Here is an 11169-nt window from a genome sequence, read left to right on the forward strand (position 1 = left end):
GCGATCGCGTAATTTTAGCCGGTGATTTCAACGCTCGTCACCGTGATTGGGGATGCAGTAATTGTAATAATAATGGCCTAAAATTAAGTAATTTTCTTAACGATAACATCAATAACCTACAGCTTCATTTCCCTGAAAGTCCAACACATTTTCCTTCCAATCCCACACATAATCCAGGAACCATAGATTTGGCCATCACAAAAAATGTGACTGTTAGTTCGATACCGTACACAGTTACTGCGACTAATTCTGACCACAATCCGGTTTTGTTATCTATATCACTTACGCAACACGACCTTGACGAACAAATACATAAGCGTTTAAACTATCGACTTGCTAACTGGAATCAGTTTAAATTTTTTATAGATAATACTATTAATACTAACGCTTGTTTTACAACTGGGAAAGATATAGACGACGCCGTAACTCACTTAACTACCTGTATACATCAAGCAATAGATAAGACTATTCCCACATATTGCAATTACCACAATTCAAATATTATTCCGCAAAAATTGAAGTTAAAACTAAAAATAAAAAATAAACTTAGAAGAAAATGGCAACAAAGTAGAAATCCTGAAATTAAATATCAACTAAATAAACTTACTAAAGAACTTTCATTTGAAATGAAGTTACATAGCAACAAGCAGTGGGAAAATAAATTAAAAAATATTAACACGCACTATAATAATTTGTGGCCTGCCGTCAAAAAAATTACAAATACGCGAGATAAAATACCACCACTTGTATTAAATAACTCATCAGCCATAACAAATTTTGAAAAAGCGGAAGCAATTGCTAATGTATTTTATAAAGTTCATAAACAAAATGATAAATTAGGTCAGTATCATTTAGAATCGGCAGTGACCAGTACATTAAATAACTACTTCAAAAATAAAACTCCTCTCAGAAATACAAGTTTGTGGGCTAAACCTATAGACATTCTTAATATCATCAAAACATTGAAAAACCGAAAGGCTCCAGGTCCGGATTCAATTCAAAATAAAATATTAAAAATGTTACCTAGGAAAGGTATAATATTCATAACAAAATTAGTTAATGCTATACTTGACTTAGGTTACTTTCCTACTGTATGGAAAATTTCAAACATTTTGCCTATATTAAAACATGGTAAACCTGCAGATAGACCCTCAAATTATAGACCTATAAGCCTGCTAAGTTCTATAAGTAAAATTATAGAAAAATATATACTAAGACTTCTCAACAACGAACTAAGAAAGGATAATATTTTACCGCCATTTCAATTTGGTTTTAGAGAAAACCTGTCAACAACACATGCCCTATCAATAGTTACGAATAAAATAAAAAATAATTTACAAAATAAAACACCCACTGGAATGGTTTTTCTGGACATCGAAAAAGCTTTTGATACTGTCTGGCATGATGGTTTAATTTATAAGCTTATAATTAATAAATTTCCCTCTAATCTTATTTATTTATTGCGATCATTTTTGAGTAATAGAAAATTTAAAGTTATCATCGATAATAACGAATCTAATATCTATGAAATTTCCGCGGGTTTACCTCAGGGTTCTATCCTGTCACCCATTTTGTTTAATATTTTCGTTCATGATATCCCCACCCATTCCAAATCGAATATATTAATGTATGCCGATGATACAACACTATACACCTCAGATAGACGTATTCGAAGTATAGTCGCTACCTTGCAGGATCATTTATGTAGCGTTCTGAGCTATTGTAAAGACTGGAAAATTAAAGTAAATTCCGAAAAAACACAGGCAATTTTATTCACAAATCGCACAAAAAACTACATACCCAAAAAACATATTTTAATTGGTGCAAAAAAAGTTCCATGGATTGAAAAAGTTAAATATTTAGGACTTAATTTGAATCGTAAACTAAAATTTAATGATCATTTAAATATAAAAGCTGGACAGGCCATTGGCGCAATTCACAAATTACATTCATTTCTAAATTCAAACTCTAAGTTAAATTTGAAAAATAAAAGACGAATATATCTTGCTTTTATCAGACCGCTCCTGACGTACGCTGCTCCCATATGGGCAGACAACAACAAAACAATAATTTATACTATACAAAAAGTCCAAAATATATCTTTACGACTAATATCAAACAAATATTTCAAACCAAAAACCAAAAGATATTACTCCTCTAAATATTTACATACATTAGTCAATGTGCCCACACTTAGTGAATACACACAAGATCTGAAAAATAAATTTGAAAACCACTCAAATCAATTATTGTGAAAACTACTTACACTTATTTAGGAGATTAATCAAATATATGTGTCTGCGACAATATATGTACATATATGTTTGTGTATTTACGTACATATATATTATTATAATTTCTTACATATATGAAGATAAAAACGTATATCAATATTTTTATTTTATTTTATTTTTGTTTTATTATTTAGTTATAGGTTAATATTTAATAATTAGTTGATAGATTTTAGTATGTAAGGCCTATAGTAAGAAACATGTTTTTTTATAGCAGTTTTTCATGTAATCATATAACAAAAGATAATACAAACCTCAAATATATAAACTAACACATAGATATAATACAGTGATATCCCATTACCTGGGATAGGTATGTATTAAACAAAAATTTATATTTGTATTGTAAAATTATTTGTAAAAATAAAGCAACATTAAAAAGTAAAAAGTAAGTAAATTATTTGTAAAAAATTAAATCCAGCGCTTTTATTCTAAATAATTCGCATAAAACAATGGATTTACATGATAGCCAAATTCATCCCCAACATATCATCAAAAGCATGATTTATTTCAACGGTTAGTTTTTCTAAAATATCGCTAATTATATTCAAATAACTTCTGCACTCAATAGTGCGTTTTCAACAAAATCGTTATCGCATTTTTATGAGCATTGAGATATGTTATATTTTGATGCGATGTAATTATACTTATATATCCTAGAAACAGTTTTTGTAAATTTTTATTCATAAATAGTATCATAATTGTTCATAAACTGTCATTGAACATTCATTTGAGTACTCTATGAATCTATACTGAACAATAGCTAATATAAACGATTTGATTAAATAACGAATATAATATTTTATTAAAATAAAATATTATTTGTATGAAATAATTAATTATATTTACGATGTAATACACTATCAATACACCAACGCATAAAATTCGGTTAGAAATCATTTGTGTAAAACATTATGTCGCGTCGTGCATTCAAGTTCAAGAAGTGTGCTCTATTCTCTTTTTGCATAGTATCTAATAAAATAATATTATCGTTATAATTAATTATTTCATTCGTAGTTTTCAAAAGAACGATAAAATACAAAACAGTAAACAATTGTACTGTTGTTTCTTGAAATAACTTGAGTCAAAAAATTCACAAACTGTTTATTCTGTAAAATCATAATATTTCTATCATATTATATTTTATTAAAATAAATCGAATGTATAAATAATTTAGTCATTAATAATAAAATATAATATTTATGTTTTTTTTTTTTTTAATTCAATTGTATAGAATAAAATAATAATATCTTATATTCATTGCCGAGAAAAGATTATATATTAGTTGATATTTAATAAATATTATTTTATTCTTTTATTCTTGAATGCTTGCTGAACTGAATATGCGGCTCTGCTGCTATATCTAAACACGCTGACCGTGAATAACCGTTTGTTCGAGGGTCAGAAAACATGCAAGATTTTAGCCTAAATGGTGATTGTTATTAGAATTGAATGACTGGAGAACCATACGAAATTTTAACAATGTATTATAATTTATATGGTTTCTTTATGAAAATATAGAAATATTGTCAATAATTGCTGCAATCTAAATGTAATTTGCATTTCAATAAGTGATCAATCACACAGATTGCTCTCTACTAGCTAAACAGTAAAAGATACGAAAAAACTTTGTTCGTACGAAAGATGCAGAATAAAATCACGAATAAAATGATATATAAATCGTTATGTGTGTTCATATAATTTTTTCGAGATTATCTAATTTTTCTTAAATTTTAAGGAAATATGTAAATAATACCTAAATATACAAAATTTATATTCGACAATAGTAAAATTTCATAATAATTCATTATAACTTTATAATAATACTATTATAATTTTATAACAATTCATTTATTTATGATTATTAATAAATTTTGTACGATAATTATTAGTAAATCTTTCCACGATCACTAAGCCACGCCCTTTTTTAAAAACACGCGTCAAAATTAACTATAATATTATTATTTTGTTTATGCATAATCATTATTTTATTCTCCTTGTCGAGACTAACAAAATGCTATAAGGTATTATGATATTGACATTGATATCTAGCGTAAATGTTTGTTGAAACATTTAGGCCACTATACAGCGTAAGTTCCTAAACACGACGACCGTGAATAACCGCTCGTTCGAGGGTCAGAAAACATGCGAGATTTTAGCCTGAATTGCGAATGTTATAAAAATCAAATCATTAACAAACCCTACAATTTTTTTTTTTAAATATACAAATTCTATAATCGATATTAGTGAAATTCAATAATAATTGATAACATAATAACATATAAATGTGTTAATATTTGATAATAAAACAAGAATTATTTATTTGGTTTTAAAATCACTACAAAAATTAATATACTTATATAGATTTTTTTTTATATTTATTTTAAATGTTTTATAACAACGTAACTAATAAATAAAGTTATTATTTTGTACATTTATTTATGATTATTAATAAATTTTGTACGATAATTATTAGTAAAACTTTCCACGATCACTAAGCCACGCCCCTTTTTAAAAACACGCGTCAAAATTCACTATAACATTATTATTTTCTTTATGAATAATTATTATTTTATTCTTCTCGTCGAGACTAACAAATTGCTATAAGGTATTATGGTATTGACATTGATATCTAGCGTAAATGCTTGCTGAAACATTTAGGCCACTATACAGCGGCAGTTCCTAAACACGACGACCGTGAATAACCGTTTGCTCGAGGGTCAGAAAACATGCGAGATTTTAGCCTGAATTGCGAATGTTATAAAAATCAAATCATTAACAAACCCTACAATTTTTTTTTTTAAATATACAAATTCTATAATCGATATTAGTGAAATTCAATAATAATTGATAACATAATAACATATAAATGTGCTAATATTCGATAATAAAACAAGAATTATTTATTTGATGTTGAAATCACTACAAAAATTAATATACTTATATAGATTTTTTTTATATTCATTTTAAATGATTTATAACAACGTAACTAATAAATAAAGTTATTATTTCGTACATTTATAACCTTAAATATTCTTTGATTCATTCAAACAAATGTTGTTATTTATATTTATTTAAATAAAAATATCTAAAATCAATTAAATTATATACCGAATGTTATGATAAAAAAATTAAAATAAATTAAAATGAGTATTGAATAGTAAATTAAATAGTATTATAAATAAAATAGTAAAATAATAAATAAATAGTAAAATAATATATGTTCATTTTTTGAATAAAGTTGTTCGTCCTGAGAAGGACGGTTTTATGTCAATTTGCGACAATAAAAGAAATTTAAGCTTTCTTTTCTGTCTTCTTTGGCAAAAGCACAGCTTGTATGTTCGGCAATACACCGCCCTGAGCAATCGTAACACCCGATAACAGTTTGTTCAGTTCCTCGTCATTGCGGATGGCCAGTTGCAAATGACGCGGAATTATTCTGGTCTTCTTGTTGTCGCGAGCCGCATTGCCGGCTAACTCGAGAACTTCGGCGGCCAGATATTCCATGACTGCAGCGAGGTAGACGGGTGCACCAGCGCCGACACGCTCGGCATAGTTGCCTTTGCGTAGCAAACGATGAATACGACCGACTGGAAACTGAAGACCGGCACGGTTAGACCGTGACTTAGCCTTTCCCTTGACTTTACCGCCTTTGCCTCGACCAGACATGTTTACAGGTTCGTGTTCAAACTGAGAATGATATCAAAGTTCTCGAACGGGCCCGTATAGATTTCTGAGCGTTGCAAGCACACGCCCATTTTTTTGTAGACACGCCCCTCCCTTGCCTACGTACGTTGTTACGGCTTCAGTCAAAACGTTGAAGCAGTACGAAAACGGAGCGTCGGCACGACTCATTTCGTATCAGTCAGTGTACTAGTAAACATCAGACATGCCACCGAAAACCAGCGGTAAAGCGGCTAAGAAAGCAGGCAAAGCCCAGAAAAATATTTCAAAGGGCGACAAGAAGAAGAAACGTAAGCGCAAGGAGAGCTATGCCATTTATATTTACAAAGTCTTGAAACAAGTCCATCCTGACACGGGCATTTCGAGCAAGGCGATGAGCATCATGAACAGCTTTGTGAATGATATCTTCGAGCGTATAGCGGCCGAGGCATCGCGTTTGGCTCACTACAACAAACGCTCTACAATCACTAGTCGGGAAATTCAGACAGCAGTCCGGCTATTGCTACCAGGCGAGTTGGCCAAACACGCCGTCAGCGAAGGTACTAAGGCCGTAACCAAGTACACCAGCTCGAAATAAAATGATGAAGATTTTGTGATGCCACTTATATGTTCTGTCGACAATAACAAAGGCCCTTCTCAGGGCCCACAAATATTTTACAAAAGAACTTTATAATTTTTACATTGGTTTTATAGATAAAATAAAATAACCTGACACTAATGATATTTTATTAGGATTTTCAATAAATTTTGATCAGATTTCTATTAGAGATCGTTATTATTAATTTATATTATAAATAATGTTCAATTTCTATATATTTTCAATATGATAAAAATTAATGATTGAATATTCAATTCAATTTAAAACTTTAGTTTTTCAAATTTAGTTAATAAGTTTAAGTTTATTTTAATTTATTATAAAATATATTTATATTAAAAAAAATCGCAATTTAAATATTTTCGTAAAAATAAAATTATTGTCGTAAATATTTTAAAAATTTTATTATTTAAATATATAAAATATATTATTACATATTATATAAATTTAAATAATATGCAAAATTTAATAAATTCATTCATTTAATTGAGCTCCTTCAATTCAGAGCCCTTTTCGAAGCCCTTAACTGTAAAGTATACTAATACTAAAAGTATACTCTATTTTCTATTAATTGAAGCCCCCCCCATGTAAGAAAAGAAATCAATTGCATATAAAAAGTCAATACGAAAAAATAGTAAAATATATATTAATTAATACTTTCTTTAAAACATATTCGAAGGGCTTTCCAATTTGATAATATTATCAATAATATTACCAAAGCAAGTTATTCTGCAAGAAAATAAACAAATTTCATATAAAATCAAATAAAGCCTGTACGTAAATTGTAAAATATATTACTTGTTCTTTTAATTATATTTGACAGCCCTTAAAAGGGCTCTTTTTTGTTTTGTATTTATAAGAAATGACTGCGTCCGTTGATCAATTTAACCGCCGAAACCGTACAGTGTACGACCCTGACGTTTGAGCGCATATACGACATCCATAGCGGTTACGGTCTTCCTCTTGGCGTGCTCGGTGTATGTGACTGCATCGCGGATAACGTTCTCGAGAAACACTTTCAGAACACCGCGGGTCTCTTCGTAGATTAGACCCGAGATACGCTTGACGCCGCCACGGCGAGCAAGACGACGTATAGCCGGCTTTGTAATACCTTGGATATTATCGCGAAGAACTTTCCTGTGTCGCTTAGCGCCACCCTTTCCGAGTCCCTTACCACCTTTGCCACGGCCGGTCATTTTTCAATATATCGCAGTCGGGATAAATTTACAAATTGATGTTAACAGCTCGAAGTCTGAATAACGACTGAATTCCGACGAGCGAAATTATTGAAAAGTTTGAGCTCGCTAGGCCACGCCCATCATAGCTATGCGAGCATTCGGCGCCGACCAATGACAGCCGAGCACAGCATCGGACATTCGTAATGTATTTTGATCATAATATTCGAGCCGGACGCGTCAGTATCAAAACGATCGTCAAACGAGAAGGTTCTCGAAACGAAATCTAGGAGTTATAATGGCCCGTACGAAGCAGACAGCTCGCAAGTCCACCGGTGGCAAGGCGCCCCGTAAGCAGCTTGCAACGAAAGCGGCTCGCAAGAGCGCGCCGGCGACCGGCGGTGTGAAGAAGCCGCATCGTTATCGGCCTGGCACCGTAGCTCTGCGTGAGATCCGTCGTTACCAGAAGAGCACCGAGCTTCTCATACGAAAGTTGCCGTTCCAACGTCTAGTGCGCGAGATCGCTCAGGACTTCAAGACCGATCTGCGTTTTCAGAGCTCCGCCGTCATGGCATTGCAGGAAGCTAGCGAGGCCTATTTGGTTGGCCTGTTCGAAGATACAAACTTGTGCGCGATCCACGCCAAGCGCGTAACCATCATGCCCAAGGATATTCAACTAGCTCGGCGTATTCGAGGAGAACGCGCTTAGACGCCTGTCGTCCTATAAAACAAATCGGTCCTTTTCAGGACCACCAAAATGATCAATTAAAAGAACTTTTATTATTTTTCAAATTATTTTATTTTGCAGAATTATTCCATCGATACGTTAGAAATTTTTATTGATTTTTTTTTTTAATTGAAATTATTGACAACACACATGATTTGACTTGTTGAATAGTGTGTTGTTGTGTTAAGTTTAAAAAATATTATAGTTGAATTTGTAAAATTCGTCATGAATTTCTGAAAGCTTCTTTAAAAAATTCTAAATTTAATTAATATGGGCGAGTTGCCGTTCTGATGATAGAAATTTATATTATATATATTATATTATATATATTTATATATATAAATATTTTTTTTTTTATTGTATATTTTTTAATTTCATATATAGTTATTTAAAGTTATATAAATTTTCTTTTTCGAATACGATATGAAAAAAAGATTGAAACTTCATAAATTATTAATGATTATATTTTATTTCATTAATTAATTTCCATTTACTTATTATTTATATAAAAAAAAATTAGAAAAAATTATGAATTTAATTATTATGAGAGTTGCCGTTCTATGTATAGTTGATTTATTTAAAGTGATATATAAAACTTTTATTAATAAATTATTGATTATATTTCATTTGATTAAGATAATTTATTCATATAAAATTATTTAAAAAAAAATAATAAATAAATAAATAAAATTCAGCGATTGATATTGAACAACTCCCTACCAAAGACGAAATTGAAAATTGAAAAGACTTTGACTTTTAAATTTCGTCAATGACACAACACGGCGGCGAGGAACACAGCGAGCGTTGCTGCGCTCCTGTTACAAATATTTTATTAAAATTTTTTCCGAAGTCCACGAAAAGGCTATAATATAAGATGATAAGATATATATAAGTAAAATAATAATGTTCTTTGATAAAAATTTATTGTTAGTCCTGAAAAGGACTTTGTGCAAACATTTTCGTTTGCTGTTGTGTAAAAAGATAATGAAATGTTTTCACTTCTTTTTCGGTGACGCTTTTTTCAAAGGTTTGGCTACTTTTGATGTCTTCTTTGGCGATTTAGGTTTCTTTGCGGCTGCGGTCTTGACGGTTTTCTTCGTTTTGCTCGTTGCCTTGGCCGATGAGGCTTTCGTCGACTTACCCTGAATGGTCTTCTTCTTATCGACTGTCGTCTTAGGTTTCGCCGACGACTTTTTTAATGTGCCCGCTGCGGATGCAGACTTCTTTTTAGGGGACGAAGCAGGTTTGGCGGCGCCCTTCGACTTTGCTGTCTTCGATTTTGCTTTTGCCGCTGGCGTCTTAGCGGTCCTGGCTTTTCCAGCCGAAACACCGCTTTCGCCGCCGCTCTGTTTAGCGTTCGCGGCAAGTTTGAACGAACCCGAAGCACCTTTGCCTTTTGTTTGAATCAGTGTGCCCGCTTGAACAGCTGACTTTAAATACTTTTTAATGAACGTTGACATTTTCTCGGCGTCGATTTTATAATTGGCCGACATATATTTCTTAATCGCCTGCAGCGACGATCCGCCGCGTTCTTTCAGACTTTTAATAGCGTTGTTTACCATTTCAGATGTAGGAGGATGGGACGGCTTCACTCGCGGTTTTTTAACAGCCGCAGTCTTGCCCTTTTTCGGCGATGCTGTCGCTGGCGCAGCGGTTGCCGCCGGCGACGTAGATAAAGCGTTATCTGACATTATAGTAAAAAATCGTAGGTTAAAATGTAAATCTAACACGTGATTGGTTAAATATGTTAGGGGCGTGGCCAAAAACTATATTCGAAAAGTGTAGGACCGAGGAGAAAACAATAATATTTGAAAATTTTACAAAAATGTAAATTATTTGTAAAAAATTAAAGTCCCTGATAGATTCGAGCCGCAGCGTAGAGTTCGCATCGCCCAGAAAATCTATAATCCCTGTGATTTAAATGTAAGTGATTTCGTATTTAAAGTGCAATTTTTGTGAATTGTTACGTTGTGAAGTATTAAAACTATTTATAATAATTATTAGTTCTATACAATTTATGGTCGACGTTAGACTATAACGTTGCCATTATGGCGGCGGATCAGGACTCTAACATTAGTGTCGCACAGCAACTGACGAGGTACTGCCAGCGGGGCGATTTGTGGCATATAAACAAATTTGCGCCATTAGCTTGTGCTGAACAAGATGAAGAAAATAATAAAACGAAATGGAGATGAATTTGTGACTACAAAACGCAAAAACCTAACCAAACCGAACCGGAACCTCAAATAAAAAACCCCAAAAAGAAGATCATTTACCCAAAAAACAATGGCCTGCAATGTAGTTTTAGATGATTTAGGAAAATGATTATGTTAAACTTCTGGCAAAACAGTGTAAGAACAAATTGCATGTGCAATACAAAGGAAACGGCACTACAGAATCACCACATACAGCGAAGTGGATTACAAAATGTGTACGAAAGATTTAAACAAGACAACAAGAAATTTTACACTTTTCCACAGAAGGGATCTGAGCTTATAAAAATTGTTGCTGCAGGAATTCCATCCACCTTACGTGACAAGTGATGAAATTTATCAAGAACTTATCATAGAATTCTGCAGAATTGAAAAAGTTTATTCAAATGACTAAAACCAACGTGTTAGGTAAAAATAAAACTACCAGTTTTCGTGCTTTTCTTTCATCATGAACAGGATATGGCTCGTATTAGAAACAAAAAAC

The 11169-nt window shown here is 31.8% G+C and overlaps 5 protein-coding genes across 5 annotated transcripts; 2 read left to right on the plus strand and 3 right to left on the minus strand.

Annotated features, from left to right (window-relative positions):
- Positions 1-5544: 5544 nt before the first annotated feature.
- Positions 5545-6091, minus strand: LOC113369297 (histone H2A). The gene has a single exon (XM_026610078.1). It carries the CDS (start codon positions 5958-5960, stop codon positions 5586-5588), a length of 375 nt encoding a protein of 124 aa, XP_026465863.1. The 5' UTR covers positions 5961-6091; the 3' UTR covers positions 5545-5585.
- A 44-nt stretch (positions 6092-6135) lies between these two features.
- Positions 6136-6630, plus strand: LOC113369298 (histone H2B-like). Its single transcript, XM_026610079.1, has one exon. It carries the CDS (start codon positions 6181-6183, stop codon positions 6550-6552), a length of 372 nt encoding a protein of 123 aa, XP_026465864.1. The 5' UTR covers positions 6136-6180; the 3' UTR covers positions 6553-6630.
- Positions 6631-7384: 754 nt separating this feature from the next.
- LOC113369302 (histone H4) lies at positions 7385-7844 on the minus strand. The gene has a single exon (XM_026610083.1). The coding sequence runs from the start codon at positions 7764-7766 to the stop codon at positions 7455-7457; it is 312 nt and encodes a 103-aa protein (XP_026465868.1). The 5' UTR covers positions 7767-7844; the 3' UTR covers positions 7385-7454.
- Positions 7845-7998: 154 nt separating this feature from the next.
- Positions 7999-8479, plus strand: LOC113369301 (histone H3). The gene has a single exon (XM_026610082.1). It carries the CDS (start codon positions 8044-8046, stop codon positions 8452-8454), a length of 411 nt encoding a protein of 136 aa, XP_026465867.1. The 5' UTR covers positions 7999-8043; the 3' UTR covers positions 8455-8479.
- A 960-nt stretch (positions 8480-9439) lies between these two features.
- LOC113369300 (histone H1-like) lies at positions 9440-10199 on the minus strand. Its single transcript, XM_026610081.1, has one exon. It carries the CDS (start codon positions 10161-10163, stop codon positions 9468-9470), a length of 696 nt encoding a protein of 231 aa, XP_026465866.1. The 5' UTR covers positions 10164-10199; the 3' UTR covers positions 9440-9467.
- Positions 10200-11169: the final 970 nt, after the last annotated feature.

The sequence above is a fragment of the Ctenocephalides felis genome, unplaced genomic scaffold (genome assembly GCF_003426905.1).
Source record: "Ctenocephalides felis isolate EL2017-DRISC unplaced genomic scaffold, ASM342690v1 CF-g0.4_SCAFFOLD_01220, whole genome shotgun sequence".
Taxonomy (NCBI): Eukaryota; Metazoa; Arthropoda; class Insecta; order Siphonaptera; family Pulicidae; genus Ctenocephalides; species Ctenocephalides felis.

Excerpts from the sequence above, each read along its gene's own strand:
- LOC113369300 (XM_026610081.1), bottom strand. The coding sequence starts at position 10,163 with ATGTCAGATAACGCTTTATCTACGTCGCCGGCGGCAACCGCTGCGCCA.
- LOC113369298 (XM_026610079.1), top strand. The coding sequence starts at position 6,181 with ATGCCACCGAAAACCAGCGGTAAAGCGGCTAAGAAAGCAGGCAAAGCC.
- LOC113369302 (XM_026610083.1), bottom strand. The coding sequence starts at position 7,766 with ATGACCGGCCGTGGCAAAGGTGGTAAGGGACTCGGAAAGGGTGGCGCT.
- LOC113369301 (XM_026610082.1), top strand. The coding sequence starts at position 8,044 with ATGGCCCGTACGAAGCAGACAGCTCGCAAGTCCACCGGTGGCAAGGCG.
- LOC113369297 (XM_026610078.1), bottom strand. The coding sequence starts at position 5,960 with ATGTCTGGTCGAGGCAAAGGCGGTAAAGTCAAGGGAAAGGCTAAGTCA.